At 38.5% G+C, this 23,714-nt stretch overlaps 1 protein-coding gene across 1 annotated transcript in view; it reads left to right on the forward strand.

Annotated features, from left to right (window-relative positions):
- ME1 (malic enzyme 1) overlaps positions 1 to 23,714 on the forward strand; it is a 183,327-nt gene that overhangs the window by 79,394 nt on the left and 80,219 nt on the right. The window contains exon 6 of the mRNA XM_074581272.1: positions 20,517 to 20,620. Coding sequence (XP_074437373.1) covers positions 20,517 to 20,620 — 104 coding nt within the window. The remainder of the gene's footprint in view (positions 1 to 20,516; positions 20,621 to 23,714) is intronic.

Genomic DNA, 23,714 nt, shown 5'->3' on the forward strand with positions numbered 1-23,714 from the left:
CTTACAAGAGAAGCTCTGACAAGTTCAGGGCTGCCAGAGCAATCCTGGACTGGTGGCGTGTGTAAATTCAATACTGGCAATGGCCAGTTTTGGGAGCTTTGGAGAGATTAATTGTGTGTTAACATTTAAATATAAACCATTGACCATAAATTTCAGTTTAGGTAGAAAGCGTTCAACTCTTTTAAACAGTACTTTCATACAATGTGGAAAAGCCAAGACAGCTGGTATTGGAACAACTTTTTAGGTAGGCAGTTTCTAGCAGAAGGCTAGAAACTTGGTGTCCTGGAGCCTGTTCTTTGAGAGCTGGGACAATGGCCACGTGCCAGCCATCAGGACTGCTCAGGTGTCAGAAGGCACTCCAACTGCAGCTGTGATGGCTTCAAAGAAGCTGGGCACGCAAACCTCTTGCACTGGGAAGACACAGTTAAATAGCTGGCTGGTCATATATATGTGCCATTCATGTACACAGGAATCATGACAGTCAATTCATTTTTTGCAGTTGTGTTTCCGAAGCCGTTCTTTATTCATGTAACTGTCAAATACAGATGTTTAAGTACTGAACAGTGCACAAGAGAGAGGCACACGCAGGGCAGCTTCTAGGGCAGCTACTCCTTCATCTGCCACACTTAAGGGACTTGTGGGCCTGCTCTTTCAAGTTATTTCCTGCATGCTTGCTTTGGAATATTTTTCCCTTAACTTCCTACAAATATTTAAATGGAGGAATGTGGCAGTTTTCACAGTTGTCCTAAATAGGTCAATGAGCACGGCTGGGCTGGCAGTTCTGACTGTTCAGGAGGAATGAGAGGCATTTGTGGTGGAAGACTGAATCCAGAAAAAACGAGGTGCAAATTCAAGCTCAGTTCTTCAACTTGTGCTAGTTAGCTTTCTGCATTTCCCCAAATTACTTCCAACTGTCATAAGAACAGGTACCAGCCTTCTGAGATTCATGTTCCTGAAAAATATCTACCTATGAATCTGCAAATGGAAACCATTGAGAAAGCAGAAACAAACCTGCTTTTATTATTCATATTCCAACCAAAATAGAAACCTGGGCAGAAGAAAGCTGAGTATAGAGGAAACCTGTAATTTTATATCTTATTAATCTAAAGATATAAACGTATCAAACAAATAATGTAAATTGTGTACAGCTGTAGGGATTTCTAAATAAAAGATGGTCAAAATTGGCATTTATATGTAGGTAAGTGGCACTTTTACACAGCTGTTTGTGTAGTAAATCTATTATGGAATGCTTTCCCCTTGAATGATGATTGTTAGAACTGGAGACAACATTTCACTGATAGTTTTACTGTAAAATAGTTGTAGCATTTCCTGAACTCCATGGATAGAGATTGCTCCTGTCTATATAAAAAGGATCTGTTTTTGTATCTGGTGCATAGATGGGAATCTCGTTTCTAGTTTATATTCTCCAATGTGTTTCCTAGTGGTTTTGAGTACTTCTGAAATACAAATGATACTATGGGTGATCAAAACAGGATGTTTCTAGATACACAGCTTTTCATTTAGCTATGTTAAAATGTCACTGACCAAATTAACCGCGTTGAGCGAGAGAGCCTTTTTTCCATGTTCCACAAAACAGTCAGCCCAGGGAAGAGGCTCAAAGGTAATGTGTCCCTATGGTGCTGAATTCTGTGCGTAAAAATTTTGAAAACTATTGATGGAGTAAATCTTCTGTGGTTTTTTTTTTGGTTTTTTTTTTTTTTTTTAATCATTTGGCTACTGCCTGTCTGTGCCATTCTGGTAGTGGATGATTGCACTCTCCTTCTCAAATTAAGTTCAAATTTACAAGAGGAATTTTTTTTTTCCCCTTAGATCTTGCTGATAAATCTTCCCTGATAGTACACTGCCAGCACTTGAACAAGGGAGAAAATACATGAATATTCCTTTTTCCTTGTCTTTTCATACTTCCCGTTGGCAAGAAAATATTTTGGTAGGATATTACTTTTCCTAGAGTCAATGATCTCATGAGTCATTTATTCTTTTCTCTTCAGTGTTCAGAAGTACTGAAAAGTAAAGTCATTTCTGAATTACAGTTCTGTCTAGCCCATTGTGCAAAAGAAAAAAAACCCACATTTTTTTAATTTGAGGAAATTGGTAGTCTCCTTTTAAATCTATTCACTTATTTGGAGTGGACTGAATATGTTAGAGGAGGAAATGGACAATTACAGTCTGTTTTTATTCATGTGTCTTCTAAAACTAGGGGGTTTTAGAGTCATCTTTCCAGTGTGTTTCAGAAGACTCCACCTCTAAAATAAATATGGCATCGCCCATCTCTCCTAAACATGCTTTATTTAATCAACAGAGACAGCTGAAACCGTGCCAACATCTGTATTACACTTGCAAACCTATAGAATGAGCTGAGGAAAGGATGGTACTTATGAGAGCCACCGTTTCCCCTCAGGGCAGGGGCCGTTGGGTGACATGCTTGAGTGGATCACAAGTATCCGACACCTGATTTTTTCAGTATTTTTTTAGACAGCTTTCCTTTTCTTTCTCCTTCATGTTCTTTTAGTGAATAGTTACAATATGTCTGGTATACATTCACAACTTGGAAGTTTCAAAAGTTATTTTGACTCAGTATTTTAACTCAGACGTGTTGAGAATTTGTAAGTGTAATAATCCATCTAGATTTATCATTTGAATATGTTTCTGCCATATGCTGCTGATTTGTTATTGACGCATGTCGAACTCAGTCTTTTGACTAAGTTGTAGCTCACTTTTTCTGTCCAAAAACATTATTTTACATTAATCTGTTCAGCAAATTCCTAGCTTTCTATTTCTCAGGTATTGAGTGCTGTAAGCTCGCCAGGATGGATTGTCAGTAGAGCACATAGAAAGTAATAAAACAGATGAGGAAGAGAAAATTAAACTACAGGCTTTAGGCCACAGACAAGAAATTATATTAAATAAGCTTGCTTCAAGGGAGACTTGAAATAAATTGAAAAGTAAGGGGTTTTGTATGTGATCTTGTGGTTTATTGTATATCCAAAGCAATAGCTTGACAAGTCTACTCTTAGACTTGATAAAAATTTTGATATTGATCAAAACTGTTAAATTTTATTAGAACGAGAGGATAGTTTGCACGGGCTTTTATAAATGCTATTGAATATACAATTATTTTAAAATGAGCGTAACATGGTAACAAAAATATTTACTATTTATCATCTAGGTTTTAATATAAAAATTCAATTGCTGCCAAAAATGCTCCAGATCCTGTGTAATAGTTTTTAGGTAGCATATTCAGTGAAGGACATAGTTATTCATGCAGTCACGAAGTATACATACTGGAAAAGGTAATTAATGAAAAACTGAAGAAAACACCTGTATTATATTTAAATATTCAAATAGAGTGGAATTTTTATTATTACAGAGGGGTTTTTATTTTATTTTTATTATTAAAGAGGAGTTTTAGCTAGATATTAGTGCTTTATCCGTTGCACATTAGAAGCATATAATTGACAAACGCGAATGTCTCTCAGGTCTTCTTTGGGCTTTTATGCATACCATAATTTTTGTATTTTCTTCATGTGTATTTATGATTTCATGTTGACCTTTGTAAGCAACATGTTGTCACTGCTGTTTTTATCTCATTAATATTTTCATAGCCTGGACAGTATTCTGTTTGTTGTAGACATGAGGTGAGTACTTCACAGGGTACGATAAACTTTATTTTTTCCATAGAGTAATATGTCAAATATGTTCCCTCTGTTACAATTCACTACAACATTGAGCCCAAACCTCCTGTACTCCAAAGGTTCACATCCATGGGATGTTCTAAAACCACTGACAAATAGCGTGATAGACTGGTTTGGTGTTTTACTTTAGGTGGAGGGGGATTATCATTTAAATCTTAAAGCCAATTCCAACATTTTGTTTGCATGTCTCATGCCTCAGTATTTTTTCTCTGTGGATTAGGAGTTTCCACCTGATTGTGTTTCCTACAAAGCTTTGTAGCCCCCGTGTTGCTGAGCTGGTGAGGTACACCCTGGGATGTGTGCACTGGCACAGAGCCTTACGTACGCATTACTATAGCGAGCAAGTGGAGGCATAGGCACATTTAACAGCAATTACAGTTTTCCCACAGATTTTATTTGGAAATTTAATATTTCAAAATACATGATTTGCTGTCAACTGAAGTAAAGAAAAAAAAACAAACATGCAAATATCCATTAGAATGTCAGAATGTTACCTCATTTCCAGTGAATAAGTAGGGCTGTGTGACATTTCTATTGAGTATTGGTGAAGTTAGTATTAGACAGGACAAGAGGTAATGGGCACAAACTTGAGCATAGGAAGTTTCGTCTCAACATGAGGAGGAAATTCTTTCCTTTGAGGGTGGCAGAGCACTGGAACAGGCTGCCCAGAGAGGTGGTGGAGTCTCCGTCTCTGGAGACATTCCAAACCTGCCTGGACGCGTTCCTGTGCAACCTGCTCTGGGTGACCCTGCTCTGGCAGGGGGGTTGGACTAGGTGATCTCCAGAGGTCCCTTCCAGCCCTACCATTCTGTGATTTTGTGTTAATATTGAAAATCTTTTCATGGTAGTGAAAGGTATGGTTAGGTGAATACTTACCAAGGTCATCTTCTGTAGCATATTAAGAGTTCTTTTTCTGTGTTTTCTCACATGTCCTGAGTTTTCTTTGCTTTATTTCAACAATACAGATGTGGAAGGAATTGCAATTTTTTATGTGCTTTTCTGAATCTTGTGGAAAAAAATTAAACTTGAATTTTGATGTATCAGGTTTTTTTATTCTAGTACAGACATTATCATTATTAGAAATAACGAATAAGAATAATAAGAGTCTCCAAAGGTCTCTCTAATCAGGCCTCAGTCAAACTATTTATAATATTTGGTCCCATTATATTGTAGTACACAAGGTTAGGTACTATTTCTTGAGTAACTTGCTGTTTATAACGCAATGAGAGGAGGAATGAAGTAATATAGAATTCTGCTGTATTTATTTATTTTCATTTCAATAATCATAGTAAATACTGGTTATTCCCATCTCAATCTAACCATAGGTGCATATTCAGACTTAGTATTAATTATGTGGAATTATTTGTGCACACACAGATATGGCCATTACATCATACATAGAGTTAATATTTCTGGGGTGTTAGAAAATTCCATATTTTCACAGGGCCCTGTCATCAACAGAAATGGTAAACTGTTACTGGATACAGAGGCCTTTATTGCACAGAATATTCTATATTTTGGAATACTGTGTTTTACTTGGAAACCCTGTTTCCTTTTTTAATCTTGTTAAATGTGTCAGTCTGCACGGTAGCTTGCATCTGACTTTTGTCTGTGCTTTTTCTTCTCCATATGTTTCTTTACCTTCTGTCCAGATTTATTCTGAGAGCTGTAATCAGTTTTCACAGACTGTGTTTTTTTTCCCAAATACATCCAATGTGACGTGTGCAGGCATGCTCACTCACAAGATGCATCAAACAGTGCTCATGGAGAGTAACAGATAATTACTGGAAGAAAGGAAAAGAGGAAAGGACATAAAAGCTTACTAGCCAAGCAGTTGCTGTCTTTAGTCTTAGGAAAGGAAAATGGCTCATTCTTCACTATTGGCTTTTCTCCTTGAGCCAGTAAGAGCTCAAAGTCCTGCTGAGATGGACCTCAGCTTTGAGCGAATGCCAAGGAAACCGATGTTAGCAGTTAATGTTAGGTAGCCTTAAAAATACAGTTTAGTAATATTCAGAGAGACCTCTTGCATCATGATTTTCTTACAAGAAATCAGAAAGTAATTTGCTGATGGTGTGTTTTACACTATTATTTTCATTGGTTTTAATAGTGGATGTTGCTACATTTCAGAATTCTCTTCTGCAATTAAAAATCTAAGAATCAAAATGTTAATTTTTTACTGAATACTTAAATAATACGTTTCCTAATTTATACTTCCAAGTATATCCACAAAACTGCATGTGGCTTTTGTCAGGAAGGTTTTTTACCCTCTATGGCCTAAACCCCGTGCCTGAAGTGTCTGCAGTGTGGCGTGTTGAGATGGGGTTCCAGGGAGAGAATCTTGGGAGTCTAAATTTACTCAAGATACTGAGGTTTCCAGTGTGTTTAAGTCTTTCAAAGACTGCCTTTTGAAGAATCTTTGAGTTTGTCTCCTGTTTTGTCCATAGTCTTCTGCAATTTATTTTTTTTAATTACTATTTCTTCTGTATCTTCAGCCTTACTATATATTTCTTTGGTTGTATTAAACCTTCAGTGGAAGTCTGTATATAAATCTCTCGTGCTTCCTAAGAGAAGCATTCTACAAATCATGTATTAAGAGAGCTCAAATACAAAACACTGCCTACCCCTCTTATGAAATAATTGTGTACAAAGGGGAAAAGCATTTCCCACCATATTTAGAGATGTTAACTGTTTTGACTTATTTGCAAATGAAGAAGATCATTTGCTATTCTTTACCATGGTGTTCCCAGGGGAATGTATTACATCATCTCCCTTGTTTTCATTTAGATGCTTTTCTCATATTTTCTTAGACATAGCTCAGCAGCTATGAGTAACAGCAGTTTTAGTAACACAACTCAAATATAAATGGGCTTGGCGTTTTAAAATTTATTCTCTTTAAATATTTTTCTCAGTTTCATAATATGTACACTATCAGCATTTTGTTTAATGCTGCATTCACTTGTAATGGGCTTTGTTCTTTATTATAATAGTAGAAAGACACTCTGTCTTTGCTTTACTACTACTATAACGCTCGCCTCCTTTTGCCCTAGCAGATTTACATCCACCATCATCCTATATTGCCTTTGCTTGACGTCCTCTTACACTTTCCATAAAATACTAGAGATCAGTGTTTGCAATATTCTTGTAATCATCCAGCCTTTCTATGTTGCCTGTGTACTAAACACAAATCTAGACTCTTCTAGAGTACCCACATAGTCTGCAATATTTTTTACCTGTTCTCTTTTATCTTAAGGTCCAATAGAATGGACAATTATAAACTTGTGTTTGAATTTTTAGTCTTGAGAATCTGGGGTCCCATCACGAAACTCGGTAAGTTTAGAATGACAGAAAGGAACGCGGAGCTTGAGGGTCATCTGAACCTGAGCTAGTCATCCTAGGCTAATTTTATGAAGAGGAGCAGACGCTCTTCATGTAGAGCAGCTGTCTCAAATTTGTCAGATGAATTGTGTTTTAAAACTATCTTTTTTTTTGTTAGTTGACTATAAAAAGAGCTTAGACTAGCTTACATATTGAAATATACAGTATAGGTTCTTAATTTGGGTATCATGAATTCATACTCAGTTTGCACTTTACTTGCCTTTGTTGTTGCTGTGTGGCTCCGGAGGCTTCTACAGAGACTAAAACTTGTTTTTGAACTTATGTCAGCCTCTTATTAAACAAACTCTTTGTGTCTTTGAGAAATGCCATTCTACTGCTTAGTGTGTGAGAAGACCTCAGCAATTGTCTGTTACTTTTGATCCATTGTTATCCTTTAAACTTTGCAATTTTGGCTAGGAATATATGGTATTCTTTCTCTGAGACTGCTCATTTATTTTTTTATGAAATATGCTATTTATGAGTATTTCTTTTGTGAAATATTCTATTTCATTAGACCATGGAAAATGTGGTGAAGCCAAGTGGTGCTTCAGATTTTCACGTTTACCAAACAGCGGATCGGCAATGGTTTTTAAGACCCAAGAAGTTGAAGAGAGGAGGGCTCTAGCAGAAAGAACATAAATGGTGACACGGGATTTAACTCTCAGTTTCAGCTGACATTAGAAAGAACGAGCTGTGTACTGATGTTACTGGCAATTCTGTCAGTCCATTTCATTTCTTCTTCACTTTTCAGCACAAGGGGATCTATAAAAGGCAGCAGAAATTAATATCTGGAAATGGTTATTTTGGATTGCGTGCATGAATATCCATAGACCAAACTGATGGCAGACTTTATTTCAAGATACGTTAGACATTTCCTACTTTTCGTACTCAGAAGGCAGCAACAGATAGTGTTTGTTTTGGTTGGCTTCCATTTTTTCTGAAATAGTAACTGCTAGCTATCTGCCTCCTCAGCAATTTGACAGGCAATGGAGAAGACGAGAGAGGAAACGAGCCATAAATACAGCTATTATCACAAAAGGTGGGATAAGATGCATCATTTGTGCCTCCACAGAAGTTGGCCTAGTGTCTGGGACAAAATGTGTCGCCTATTGACAGTAAAGATGCTCTTACAAATGTTGACCTAGCACTAGCAGGTCTGCTTTGTGCACAGAACTGCTTTTCCCTTATGGCACTAGGACAGATATATAGTCAACAGCTGAGATGCCAGCACCGAAATAATGTCACTAGACGTGTTTAATAATTGCCAGTCAGTCAAAGGGACATTGTTGTGATTGTTTATGTAGGAAGAGGCCCAACCCATTTGGGTCCAGTAAAGAAAATGGCTGAGTGACAGCCCAGGAGACAGGGATGTCAGGGTCAGAGATATTTTGATGAAGGACCATGTGGGAGTAGCTTATGGAATTAAATGAAATAAATAGACATAAATTTAATATAACTGAGAAGAATAAATAGACATAAATTTAATATAACTGAGAAGAATAAATAGACATAAATTTAATATAACTGAGAAGAATAACAACAAATGATGGAGATTTATAGTTACATGTGAATGAAAAAAAAATAAAATCAAAACAAACTATCAAAACTGTTGATATAGGAATGAGATGTACTGATAACAGAACAAGATTTTCAGTTTTGTAAATGGTGGGTCTGTTGGTATGTTAAAATTCTGTTCAATTAACTGTGATGGACTCAAGACACTTTTTGTGCTGTCAAAATGCAAGCTGATACAATATTAGCAAAATCCTCATTATTAATAGAATATTAAAGATCAGTGAAAATGAGATCTTTAAAACTTTTTTTTATGTTATCTTTGTTGATTACCAGATGAAGGAAAAATATTAAGATTGCATTCTCCTGAATATTATTACTTAATAGCAGAACTTTACTGATGTCATCTTCAAAAGAATAAGTCTTTGCTTTTTTCTGATTCGTTTGGTGGTGGTGGTTTGTCATTTGATTTTTTTATTTTATTTTTTTCATTTTTTTGTGTGGTTTTGAAAGCTGGATGACTCCTTGCATTCAGACATTCCAGCTTCCTGTCCTGAACAAAATTTGGAAATGTAAGTCAATGAAAATAAAGGGAGTGATGTGTGTTTGTTGCTTTGCAAAAATGGTGTAGGAAAGTTTGATGTATTCAAAGTGTTTGAGCCACCCCAAAGAGCTATATCTTGTCATACTCTCTTGATTAAGCTGAATAAGAGAATTTATTAAAATAGCTACACTCCTGGTAACTTTGCAGGAAAAAAAGAAAAGAAACATATCTCCAGCTTCTATAAAAAGTTTCACTGGGGTGTAGGCTACCACAGGTACTATTTTGGCCTTTCTTAAATATTATTGTTAGGCCACCTTCTGTGATTTATTATAAGCACTTACTGCTGGACCCTCAAGTAGGGTCCAGCAGGTCCTCCCTCAAGTTTTTGAGAGCAATAAACTTTGAAAGTTTGGTTGTGATACATTTCTGTAGCTTCCAGTTCCCGTTATCCATCAGCTATATTTCAAAATGTAGCATCGCAGGTATTGTTAAACGTTTCTTGATGTGTGGCAGGATGTGCAGATTGAGATTTTAGCCGTGTAGCTGCTGGGGTTCATAAAGAAGAAATGACAGTTGTTAACTGTATGGGAGCTGTTGAAAGTCAGTTGTGTAGAGAGCTTAAGGGTCAGTCTAAGCCTTTTCTGGGATTCAGTAAAAGCTTTTCTAGAAAATAGATGTCAGAGCGTTTAGGAGATATCTTGTTAGGTCGTCTGACAATTATATGAATAAAATACAAGAGAATTCTCAGATTTCTTTGTTTTCTGATTATTATTTGTATGTTAAAATATTAATGATTGCATGCAGCATAATCTGCTGAAGTCCTGAACGATGTCGGATTCTTCACGACTATTGTTGTCTCAATAGGCAAATGATTAAGTTTTTCAAGAAATGCCACTGGCATGCAGACAACCATTTGTTTTCAGTTTTACTGTATAAAAGAGTTATGCATCCTAAAATTGTGTCTGATGAAATGTTGCTCCAAAACCATGGTTCTGAGCGTCTTCCAAGTTCCAACTCAAATTACAGGCATTTGTGGAATTGGCACTGTCCCTATCCCTGCAGACAGATGTTGACATCAGGAGAGTTCTCTGAGACTGTTAAACATAATGCAGAGTATATATCTTGCTGTTTATTTTATTTTTCTTAAAATACACAATGAATTCTGATCTCCTTCCTAACTCTGCTAGATACGGTTCTGGCAGCAGATCATATGATGCATGCCGTCCTGAATTAGTGGGGCAGTACCACCTTAGACATTGCGGTGATGGTCTTTTGTTGCAAAATCATTTGTAAGCTCCCGAGGAAGAGGCAGAAAGCAGTATTCAGTGGGACTAATGTGTTATGTCTAAGGAAGAGAGAAAAATTTGTCGGGAGAGGAGCAGGCTGTTGTCTGAGCTCTGTTAGTGGGAAACTGCACTTTTCAGGGCTTGTCAGAATTGCCAAGAGTGAAGTTTTCTCATGGGTGCCTGGAACTAGTGACTTTTCATAAGGGCTTCCTCAGCCCAGGGCATCCTTCAGCCACTCTTGACTTTATCCTATTACGTGAGAGATTGAGGGGTTTTTGCTCTTACTTCATTTATAAAGCTCTTTTGAAAGATAAGTGTCAAGCTGAGGAACTGGGAGAGTTTTTAGCTTGGTAGCACAAAGAGAAAATATGCATTGAACTAAACACTGTGACTATTTATGTACAATCACATGTTTCTGTCTGTGGAGAAAAAGTCAGGTTAGATGGTCAGATGATGATGAGGAGGAAGAAGGGTTAGAAAACCGCTGGTAAACTTTGCTTAAATTTATCTAGAGTCCTTCAAACAATAAATAAGGATAAAAGAAAAACTTCAGGGAGTTTTTGTGCTGGCTGTCCGTACAAAACGTTCAGGCATCTGTTGAGAGATGTAAAGTCAGAATTTTTTAGGAGTTTTGCAGTAAAGAACCACTGAAATTATTGAAGTGTGTTACTGTAGATATCTTGCTTGTTGCCACATAGTGCTCATCCATGGAATGCATCTGCCTCTGTATTCCACCCATAGGGACAGTGCCCTGTTTGTACAAAGCATGCCATTATTTTCAGATTGGCACAAGTCACACTGAAAACAGATCGCTCTATAATCTTTCTTTTGTATAAATGAAGAAAATTCCAAGATTAGAAATTGTTTCCGCTCCCCTTTCCCCCCCTAGCAATCACTGACCTGCTTGTTATAGCTGCTAGTTGGTGTAAATGTAGATTTAAAAGCCCTGATGCATCTGTGTGGTGGTGGTATGCAAGCATGGTACTAGGAAAAGAACTCTAGTGTTATAAACAAGGACATTGTGAATTTTGGTTTTGAATTTAACATTCAGTTAACAGAAGGTGTTGGCATAATTGTTTACAATTGAAAAACTCTTATTTTTCATACTGGAAAAATAAAAAACTTGACAAACTAACTTGCTAGCTTTTAAGGCAGGTTTTTCTTTTCCTTCAGTTACAGTACCTTCATAAACAATAATCCAGTCCAGAGAAAAATATCTGCTTCTCTCCTTACGAACAGTGCACAGCTTGTGCTGCGAATTCAGAGATGGTAGTTCTATGATATTTGTTTCTAATAGTTTTTAGAAGTGAAGCTGATTGGAAAGAGTCAACATAAGCTGTTTTCATAGAATCATAGGATGTGTTGGGTTGGAAGGGACCTTGAAAGGTAATCCAGTCCAACCCCCCTGCAGTAAGCAGGGACATCTTCAACTAGATCAGGTTGCTCAGAGCCTCATCCAGCCTGGCCTTGAATGTCTCCAGGGATGGGGCCTCCACCACCTCTCTGGGCAACCTGTTCCAGTGTCTCACCACCCTCATTGTAAAGAGATCCAATGGCCCTTAAATTTCAGTAAGAGACCATTATTTTTCATTTTATCTCTTGTCTAGCAAAGGTGTAGTCTGGGGTATGCTTCACTGTTGAGCTGTACTCCCAGGTCTTTCCTAATTTCAAGCAGCCATAAAGAACAAGGTGTTCAGAGCAGTTTTTGCTCAATTCTCCATTAATTTTACTACAAGATATTTTTTTTAATAGCAATGGAAATTTGCTAGCAAAGTTCAATCATTTTTATGTGAATCTCTTATACTGTGTACTGGAAAGGTGAGCAGGTGGAAAAAAAGCCTAATTTCTCCAAAAAAGATATCGTTCCTCTGATGTGTGATATATTATTGCCTTTAAAAATATTTAATTTTTACTATTCAATATGAAATATGGCAAAATATACAGTTAGCATAGCTATACTGCGTGTTATGTGTAATTTTTAGAGCAAGTCCAGAAGAGAAGTTCAGGTGTCCCTGTGAATTCGAGGTTGTTGGGGATGGAAAAGTCAGCCTAGACAGGAATTTCCTTAGGCATAGCCATCATTGATGGGTACCTGGCTGTAACTGGTATTGTGAGTTTCAAGTGCTCAGAAATGTTGAATTACACCTGAAAATCGTGAGATAAACTTTTGATTTCTGAAAAGTATTTTATAATTTCCAGTATTTTGGAGGTAAGCTCAGAGGGGGACTCAGGTGTACCTAACAGACTCAACCCAGAAGGCCACACTGCTACCCACCCCTGCACCATCAACAGCCCGTGAGCTTTTCACCTATCACTTGATTCCACAGACTGACTCGTGGACACAAACACCAATGCACTGTCCGTCACCAAGAGCAGACAGCACAACTGCCTCTTGAAAAGTCAGGTGCATCTTGCCTCTTGCTGCAGCAACTCTTTCTCTTTGGATTTTGCGCATGGTGCTTCCTCGCTAACCATGGCTCACATAGCTTGCACTGTTTGTTGTATTTTATGTATGTTTGTAAATGTTGCCCTTAGGGGGTGAATGGTCTTTAGCTTTGCATGCTCATGCAAGTGTTGTGGATGGAAATATCTGACACGGTTACGATTTAGTAGAAATTCAAAATTTTTTAATGATTTGAAATAAATCCTTGAATCATAGAATGGTTAGAGTTGGAAGGGACCTTAAAGATGATCTAGTTCCAACTCCCCTGCCATGGGTAGGGACACCTCCCACTAGACCAGGTGGGCTTTCTGAGCTGTGAGCGCATGTTGCCGGCTCATGCTGAGCTTCTCATCCACCAGCACCCCCAAGTCTTTCTCCTCAGGGCTACTCTCAACCTATTCTCCGCCCAACCTGTATTTGTGCTTGGGATTGCCGTGACCCAGGTGCAGGACCTTGCAAGAGGTTAAGTTTATAGCAACACTTAAATCATTAACCAATTTAAGGATTTACAAGATGATTTAACAAAATAATTGAACAGCGACTTAATTGCAGATTCAAAGACAGCAAGATTCCCACCAACTTACTAGAAGATATCTTAAATCAATACATAGACATGTGAGCATAAGCATACAAACACACCACTTGAGGGGTTGCACACATGCCTACACCCGAGTTTTTAACTGCTATGACCAAAGGTCCCTTCGCAACACCTGGCTCCAAGGAGACAACGGGTGCCCCTTTTACACGTGCATGGACAAATATTTGGATCCAGTGAAGTATAAGAACATCCACGCTCATTCAGAGCTAATGTGTATATAGAGAGGTGGATGAAAGAGAGGATAGCCTATAGTTAAAATTTCCCTCTTTGAGTTTGGAGTTAATACTCACAATGCATCAGCATTCCTCAGTGGGCGATAACTGAGACTCGAGGGGAGTTGACTCCCCCTGGCCTTCCAACCCTCAAGATGTTTGCCTGAGTGGCATCCCGACTCAGGGGAGGTGCTGGTCACACTCCGCTGCGATCCAGGAGAGCTCAAAGGGTCTCGTTAGAATCACTACTTAGAGGGTCCAAGATAATGGACTTTCATCAGGTATTTTTCCACTCCATCCCAACTCGGATGATGGGATGTTCCGAACTTTCTACCAGTTGTGCAAGTCCAGAACTTGCTAAATGTGAGAGTTCTGGTATCGCCTCCCTTTGGGCACAATCCAGGTACAGATGTGCTAGGCTGTCAGGGAGTGATAGTCCCAAGCGACAGGGGAAGCAGGAGCCAGGCGCTTTAAGGGATTGCCTTAACGCTCTGGTCCTTTATCTTTCGTAATTCATGCCTGACTTCTCCTAGGTCGGTATACGTCCCAGGGATGGGGAATCGTTGCACCACCACAGCAAGGCAATGAGTTTGACTTCCTGGGAGAGCCCATTTGGTACCCATGAGAAGGGAAGCAGGGATGCAGGCGGAGCATGCCGTGCGAGAGGGCCGGAGGGATGGCGCCTGCTCGGCACACAGCCCGTGCACACTGGGGCCTTTATTTGGTGCCGCATACATGCGCCGGATGCAGCCCACAGAATGTCCTTGGCACAGCCTGGCTTTGTGCAGTCTCTTGCTTGGGGACAGGCTGTGGTAACTTCATAGCGTGTTACAAGTTTCCTTCATGAAGCATTCTTTCCACCCATTAGAGTGATTTTTATTTTGTTGTTAAATTAAAGTTTGCTGGCGCTGACAATTTTTCAGCTGGGTAAAGCTGTCTGCATGCGTGGGAAATAACTGGAATATAAGCAACAGAGTTCAGTGCACAGTCAAAGCTGCAACTGGTAATTCCTCATCAGGTTAAGAAATGAGTAAGCTTCCTGAGAGGAAGGCAAGCGAAGGATGCAAAGGTCGAATTGAAAGATAAACAACCTTACAAAAGGAAAGAACAAGTTGGATGAGATAAGTTGAGCTTGTCTTTAAGGACAAATAACTGAAAATATCTAGTGTAGCTGGTGCAAAACTATAGGATCACTATGTACATATGGAAGAGAACACATTCTCTCATTTTGTAACACAATCTGAAATTATTTTAAGAAGAATTTTGAAATACTGTAGGTTCTTTTCTGTTACATTAGGATATTGCTTCATCAGAGTATTCATAAATATTTCTATTTTGAACTGTCTCAAAAATGCATACTAACCTTTGGTGCTTTTTTTTTCCCCAAAATTTTTTCCCTTCAAGCACTTTATTTAAGATTGATGTCAAAGGAACATTATGAATGCATTATCTTTTAAATTCTTGACTATCGCAGGCCTAGCATTTTGTCTGGACAGACAATGAACAGTTTTCAGTGATGTTTTTAGGGTTACAAATGGAAAAATGTTAATTATAGTACAGCTGTTGTCTGCACACACAATATCCTTGTCTCTCAAGTACTTAGGCAGCCACTTGTGTTTGGCAAGTCCAGCACAGTTGGGCTCAACTTTTTAAACTCATGCCCAATATGTGGCATTTTTCCTCCTTTATTTATACCTAGAATGACCCACTGTGATACCCATTTTTTGGCCTCCTGTTTTGGGATCTTTTGTGACATCCTCTAGTAGGGGGGATCCCCCGGAGGAAACTGAGGTGCAAAGAGAGGTGGTGCTCCGTATGCCAGTACCTGTCTGTTGGGGATGTCCAGATAAAGTGCTAAGTGAGACTCCCAAAGATGAGGTCTCCTCCTTTTGAGGAGAAATAGAGGATAAGGCCCCTTTTTTTTCTTGTGCAAGAGGCCCCTTGCAGTTTGCAAAGGCTAGACAAAGGTCTAGTCTTTAGATAGGAGGGACCATGATGTCTTCTTAGTAAGTATGTCATGGGGCCAGTGTAGTTCAAGGAAAGCAAAATTTAAAAAAAAAATCTTTAGCTCTCTGATTGTGAAACTTCTTTTTGCAAAGTATTCTATACCCTCAAACCCAATTAGCATCAGTGTTACTTGCAGCATGCAGCACATCCAAAATTCAGTTAGCATTTGGAAACACAGAATCTGTTACATGTTTTAAGGCATCATCCTGTATTCCAGACTTCAAAATAAGCTTATTCAAAGAAAAAAAAAAAAGCCTTCCTAGTCTAATATAAATTGAAATCTTACACATTCTTTCTAATGCCATAAAAAATACTTTGCAGCTGTAAGACAGAAAATTGAGATTCAGGATGTTACTGCTTGCAAACCAAAAATTTAAATGAATGCAGATTGATTACTGGGTAATTAGTATTGATAGAAGCTGAAGTTAAGTCCAAAACATTGATGTCGTTTCTAGTTGCCTAACTCTTTTATTGCAAAAAGTCTCACATCGAGTGAAATTTCAATCGTGTGGAACAAAATAAAAGTTTGAAATGTCCGACTTCCCTGGAGAACAGAAATTCCCTTGTGCTCACCAGCCCCTCCCCAACCTGTGAAAAATGAGGCAAGAAGTTTACAGAAAGAATTTACAGCGTATTAATATAAGAAAATATTAGCACTTGAAAAAGCAGCAACATTCCCCCAGTTTTCGTGGTAACTGCGTGCCCTGTTAGACCCATCATACTCTGAAATGTATTTCATTTCTGGCATGTGGCATGTCTTTGTCCCAAAGCTTCTGATGTCCCATACAAATGTAGTTCTCCTTTAACTGTATAACTGTGGCTCTAACGCAAATCCTTGTGTAACTGTTGGAGGGTTTTGACGTTTTAATGCCATGGGTGAAGTTGCTGCTCTGAAGCATTACTGTACACCAAACTCTTTCTTGGTGGCACTGAGAGGTTCTGGACACTCTTTGCTGCCATCTTTGTGAGTGGAAAGGCTCAGTGTCTTGAAGTTCTTCACCTCTAGTTTTCCATGAAGCTGTTCACTACAGTATGTATCTGTTCCAAAGAAATGTCTCGGTGCCAAGTTTGAGAATAGATGACATTTCAGCATGTTTGCTCTCCACTGATGAAATATATAAGTGTGCAATTTTCTGTTTCTTGCCCGTTTGGCTTTTGTAGCTAAATTAGAGCCAGGTGCACAGCTCAAGCCTTGCTTGAACTTTGATGGTTTGCTGATCTCTTGACTATAAGTGTGCACAAGTAAGATGGTATAAATGGCTTGCCTTTTTTTTAAAACCCCAAAGGTCATTACAGTTTTAATACACTCAGGTGGTGCTTCAAAGACCTCTTTGTTATTTCACACAGCTAATTCTAAGTAGATCTACATGATATTTCCAGTACCAGAACCTCAATTAAGCCCTTTATTCTTGTAAAATCGTATTTCTATTAAAGCTTGAATGAACCACGTTGCTAAACCTGAATGTTTTAGAACTTTTTTTTTAGCCTTCGAGTGTATCTAAAAATAAACCATCATAAGCTTTTTCAGTACCACTTAATATGCGTAACAAACCCACTAAACTGAGAAAAGCAGAGTTATGTTTTGAAGGAGATTCGATTTCCAAAAGAACAAAACAAAGTTTAAGCTTTGACAACAAGCTGGGGAACAAAAGAAACCCAAGTCATTGAGGAAAAGTACCTAATCATCATGTCAGCTTGACATACTCAATTGTAGGATGGAACTTTCTTTTCGGTAATCTGTTTTGAAAGCCATGAAATAGTCGATAGCAAATGTTAATCTCTCAAGATGTGTGAACCCTCTAAAAAAAACAACCACCGTGGACCCGGTTTGCATGGTGTTGACCTGAATAAGGGGATAATGTGTTTAAGCAGCTTATTCATTCTTCAGCGCCCTTTGGAAAGGGAGCGGTCCCACAATGGTTTGCCACTCAGGGCTCAGACATGACCACTGTTCTTTTCACTTGCTGAATGTTTCATTCTTTTGTCTCTGCCCTGGGTTTCTTCATACGTTGTTCCAAACAGGACTATAAAGGAACTTTTTGGGGCTATTTCTTGTCGAACTGTAACGTTTGTGAAGCAGAATGCACTGAGCTGTAAAGGAATTTTGAACTCTGGGTATATAGCTGGCCAAGCTTTTCATCAGAGATGTGTTGCTGAATTAATTGTCTCTGCTTGCGAAACTTCCCAGGCTGGAAGTTTAAACGTACCCCAGAAACATTGTATTAATGGTTTTAAATATTCCACATTAAATTTTGGCGTCAAAGATATGTGAATAAAATCGTATAGAGGTCTTATAAATGGAGCTGTTTTGGAGTTCTGAGTTTCAATGTTGGCTATAGATTTAAATGCTCAAAGACATTAAGGATGCAGAAGTCACAAAAGGAGTATAAGAGCCTACGTTTCAAGGCAGACCCGTGTCTTGTTTAGCACTTTTTAAACAGCATAACTGTGAATGCCTATTTCTCTTGAACTTTCACAGAATCACTGCCCAACATAAGCTGGCTTCTTGAAGGAATCAGTGTGACTCGGTCTGGCTGCAAGTGGTTTTGGAAATACGTCTTCAGAATTTAAAAAATAAAGGGACCAAAGATAAATATACATATCTTTTTCACTTCAGACATTGTTTTACAAAATGAGAACACAGACTGATTTTTTTTTTAAATAAAAATCTTGCAGAAGTACATTAAAAGAGCAAATCAATTTGGGAAGAAGAGTTATGGGAGTTGGAAGGGGGATAGGTTACTTACACTGAATTGGACCGTGGAGTGTGCGATATGCTTGCACAGGGCACAGAGTAGCAGAAGCCTGCTGGCATGGACAGCTGCGGTAGCGGGATTTTAGAAATGTTATTACTGTTTCTGAGTTCTACCGCGATGCTCCTGACGGAGGCTCCTGCCGCTTGCCAGTTCTGCTTTCCAACCTCACGTGCTTGGTCTGGCGGGAAGCATGAGGCAACTCCCATGGGGTTTCCAAACTTGTCTTAAGATTTCACATTGCTAAACAGTTTATCTGCAATTCCCGTGAATTTATCTCCCAGAGAAATAAAATTATCCTTGACTTGTCAGATTTTCCGGAGGTCATTTTAAATAACTAGGCAAACTCAAAATAGAAAAAAAAAAATAATTCCAGAAATAGTTCTTGACTACAAAATTGGAAACAATTATATAAAAAAAAGAAGAGCATACAAAAGAGAAAATTACTTTGGAAGGTACCTGACTCTTGCCAGTTTTTCCTGCAGTATCTGGAACAGGTACATAATTATGATTTTTATTTTGCTGCTAGAATACCTAGAATAATGTAAATACACAGGTAAAATTATTTCAGCCAAAAAATATGTTAATTAAACATGAATGCTACACAGAATTGCTGAAGGGAACAAATAAAATGCTTACAATGTAATGACTTCACTTTCATTTACAAAGTAATTTTAATTTTGAACTTTATTTGTTCTCCAAACAGTTGAACTAACAAATTCTGAAAATCTGTAAGTAATGTATTAGAAATAGTTTGTTTCAAAATGCTGACGAATTTAGCAACAATTTTAGAAAAATCTGCTTTTAATCCTGCTGAATTTTTGTATTGATTTTTTAAACATTCTAATCTGATATCTTTAATTTTTTATGGAAGCAGAGAGAAAAGTGAGGGAGAGACAAACAGCCCTGTCTGTAGGTCTGCATCAGGGTACTCCTGGGGGAGGCAGAACACCACCAAAGGCTTTAAAGTTTCTTGCTGATTCAAATCAGTCTCCAAGTGGGGCTTGTGACCCAAAGGATTTTTCAGTTCTACAACATAGAAAGGCTGTGAAGGGAATCGAGGCACTTTTCTAAAATACAGAAATCAGATTTCTGATTCCCAGCCTGAAACAGGCTGAACAAGCTTTCCAGCCTTGTTACTTTGTGTTGTATGTTGAAGGCTCTCTCCTGGAAGGAGCGGTGGTCTGTATTTTTCTTTATGTTGTTTTCCTAATACAAGCCGGTGTACAATTTTCTGCAACTGTGTTGGTTTTACAGATTGTTTTTGGATGAAAAATGTTTAGTCAAGCTCCTGACCGATCCTGCAAGCTGTTTGGGCATGTGTGGGAGGATCGCACACTAGATACAACAGAGAAATTAGCTTATTCATTTTCAGAGGCTTGTGAAAAATAATAGCAAAGAGTGTCTTTATAGGAAAGTTCCTGGGAGAGACAGTGAAAATATTAAGACTGGGGAATTGCTGTAGCTGGAGTGAATTATTAAAAGTGGTTGCAAAACACTTTGAACACCTTTAGTAATTTCCAAGTTATAATTTGGAAATAATCAGACCAAAACAAGACCTTCTAGTAGCTTGGAAGGAAAAGGTCAAAGGCTTGGTTATGTTTTGGCATATTGAGTTTTAGAAAGTAGCACATTTTCTGAATATCAGCTCGTCAACACAGTCAAAATGACGGACTCTGGGAGAGATGTGTGAAACGTGATGATAAAAGTCAAGAAAATGGCTTTTTAAAAATGTCAAAGCACGGTCAGGATGTAAAGGGAAAGGAAAAAAGTACTAACTAAAGCTTTAAAAGATACGTTTGAAACCTGACTTCCCAGAATAAACTTTTACTTTTTCACTTGGAAACAATACACTTCCTTTGAGACCAGGGTATCCCTTTTCCTTGATACAAAAGGGTGTTTCTTTAATCTCTTTGTTGCGTTTCTTCAGTCTTTATATAGTGGATAAATTGATATGTCCTTCATATGCTTGGGTTAATCCTCAAACACTGTATTGTTGTCCCCATCTTATTAGCTTAGAGTGAACTAGTGTAACTTGCTCATGTAATAGTTAAAACATTTTTTTTTTAACAGGCATTGCTGAAAGATCCTTTGTATATTGGGCTGAGACACAAGAGAATCAGAGGCCAAGCCTATGATGATCTTCTTGATGAATTCATGGAAGCTGTGACTTCAAGGTATGTGATCTATCTGTGCTATTCATTGGTGAATTCCACCGTGAACTTCATCCTGGGAGAAATAAAGGTCAGTAGCTTATGAAAGGAAGACAGAGTTGTTAGGTTTCTGATAATTTTTATTTTGCGCATAGTACTTTACAAATTTATAACTACCTGAAATACTTGCCTTTAATATTGCAGTTTTATGAATTCACTGCAGGAGTGGTAAAACTCATCTTGAGATGAGAGAATCAGTTTTTCAAACTCCTTTTTCGAGATTTGGTTTGTTAAGTATTTGCCTAATAATTTTCTATGCCTAGTGCTGTGCCTATGTGATTTTCTCTGTCTGTGATTCCATATGTGAGATGTCAGCAGCCTGAAAGAAGCTACCATACTTGGCAACCCCTGCCTCTGCCCCACCAAAACCATGGCAGGACTAAGCTTTCAATGTTTTGGTTTTAAATGTCATGGTATGGATCTATACCAAGTCAGCTCTTTTCTCTGGCTTCTTTTTTCCTATACAGAAAGTAGTTAAATTTATTATTAGACCATGATGAATAAAATAGTTTGTCTCACGTGTCAAATAACACATTTGCTCATATTTTCCTTGTTTGTTAAAATGTTTGGAGTTCTAGCCCTGCATTCAATGTGCATACCTAAAATAGCCCAACTGCCAAGATCCTTAGCAGAATGTGTTTTCTGCATCTGCATCCCAAAGCAGGGGCCGAGCTGTGGGACCTGGAAACACTTTCCAGCTCCTCAGTCTTTGCTTGTATCCCATCTGTGTTTTGACTCCATGTTGGGACCTTACCTGGATGTGCACCACCTCTGTTCTTCCTGCCCTGGTTCCTGTGCAAAAGAAACTTGGGCAAGTAGGTAGGATTAATTTTCATGCCTGAAGCACATATTCCTTCATGAATTACTGTAGTCTTCCCCTCACGCCCATTTGGCTGACACTCCGTTGTATGGAAGTTGCTGGTTTGGCTCTACCCTGTAACGCGTTTGCTTCTCTTCTGAGCATTCCCTTTCAGATAAAATCGATGCATTTTCACCTTCCTAATAGAAGGCTCAGAGCCTTAGAGATTGTTCTGTGGACCACGTTTTGAGAGTCTCTTAATGCATTCCCTAACTCACCCTTTCTTTAAAATGAACTGCATTTCTTCATGTATGAGGTTCAACAAGGCCAACTGACAGGTCCTGCACTTGGGTAACAACCACCCCATGCAGTGCTACAGGCCTGGGGAAGAGCGGCTGGAGAGCTGCCCAGTGGAAAAGGACCTGGGGGTGTTGGTCAACTGACAGCTGAATATGAGCCAGCAGTGTGCCCAGGTGGCCAAGGCAGCCAACAGCATCCTGGCGCGTATCAGGAACAGTGTGTCCAGCAGGACCAGGGAAGTGACTGTCCCCCTGTACTCGGCACTGGTGAGGCCCCACCTCGAGTGCTGTGTCCAGTTTTGGGCCCCTCACTACAGGAAAGACATTGAGGTGCTGGAGCGGGTCCAGAGAAGGGCAACGAAGCCCTTGATTCTATACAGAAGGAAATCATCACAGTCAAGCTGAAGATTATGTCAATAATGTTTGAAGGTCTGGTTGACACACTCTTTTTATTTAAACATTTTTAAAACTATAATTTTGAGCAATTTTGAGCAATTTGTGTTTGCTTGACCTTCTGAAAGATCACTTTATTCTCAGCTAAATCTGTCATGGTCTACAATGGTGTTATTTATTCCATGTTTAAAGTGGAGCATTTACAAATTATAATTCAAACTTTGCATGGTTTACTTGTGAATTGTTTTGGCTGTAGTGTGACCTCTATATTGATTATGATACTCCTTTGCTAAGGTGAGGGGAAAAGTGATGTGGTTAAGTCAAAATCAAGTCCATTTGCTCAGCAATGTCATATGTTCCTAAATGCAAATTTGTGTTTAGCATGCTGCTGGCAGACTCCCCACTTGCAGCTGATTCTGGTGTGGTGAGTCTGACTGTTAAAGATGCAGGTCATGACTTGCTTTATTGTGTATTCCTTTCCCTTGCCAGCCATTGTGGTGATCCAGGTAATTGTATATTTTGGTTAAGTTCTAGTTATCCTTGTGAAAGTTTCTCTTACATTTTTCCTCTTTTCACTTTTCTTAGCCTTCTGCTGGCTGTTTCACAGAGGGAGTATTTGATTTGCCGATCTTAGATGCATGTTTGGTCTGTTACATTTTAGGTTAGTCGTAGTTATTGTTAGTTACTGCCATGGTACTCGAGAAGAGGCTTTCTTATTTAGCAATGCCTAATCAGTTCTGAGAATGGGAGAAGTTCTGGGGAAATCTGTTGTGTTTTCAGTCCCACCGAGTATTATTCTCCAAGACATACATAACCATGAACATCACAAAGCACAAGGCTATCATGTATTTTTAAGAAGCCAAATCTAAAGACAGGCTTTTAAGGTGATGACAAATATTTTCAAGAGAAAAGACATCGAGTTGGAAAACTATGCTAAATGCCTGTTTTGGATATTTTCACCTCCTTAGTTCTCCAGAGGAGCCAAATGCTAATCGAAGTGGGAGCCAGGTTTTAGCAGCACTGCCTGGGAACAAACCGGAGTAAGCAGCTGTACAGGGCAGCGTGCTTTGTGCAGGCTTTTCATTGGCTTCCAGGGAAACTTCCTAGACATGCACATCATCTTGACTGCTTGCTAAATTTTGAAAATCTAGGTTTTTATAAGCTGATGCAGCATCATTTATAATGTTTCATGTTGGAATGTCACCTTTATACAGTAAATGTCATGATGCATAATAAAGAAAATGCTTTATAAAAAAGTGTGTCACATGAAGGTATAGTTTCATCAACTACAATACTTTCCTCTTCTCAGCTTCCACTGCTATTCACCCCCAAAAAGTTCTTCTTATGAAACAAAATTATTTATGAAAGACTCGGGATTTAAAAAAAACCCACAACTTAAGTCATCCATTACGAAAAGATCCTGGTACATTATCCAGTGTGCTATCATGGCAGAATGGAACTAGTACAATGTAATTTTTTCCAGATGTGGGAAGGCAGAAGCATATGGAAAGTATCTGGATTTCTGTTGACATAAATCCAGTGAACAGCTTTTATTTATTTACGTATG

The sequence above is a fragment of the Larus michahellis genome, chromosome 3 (genome assembly GCF_964199755.1).
Source record: "Larus michahellis chromosome 3, bLarMic1.1, whole genome shotgun sequence".
In the NCBI taxonomy this organism is placed as follows: domain Eukaryota; kingdom Metazoa; phylum Chordata; class Aves; order Charadriiformes; family Laridae; genus Larus; species Larus michahellis.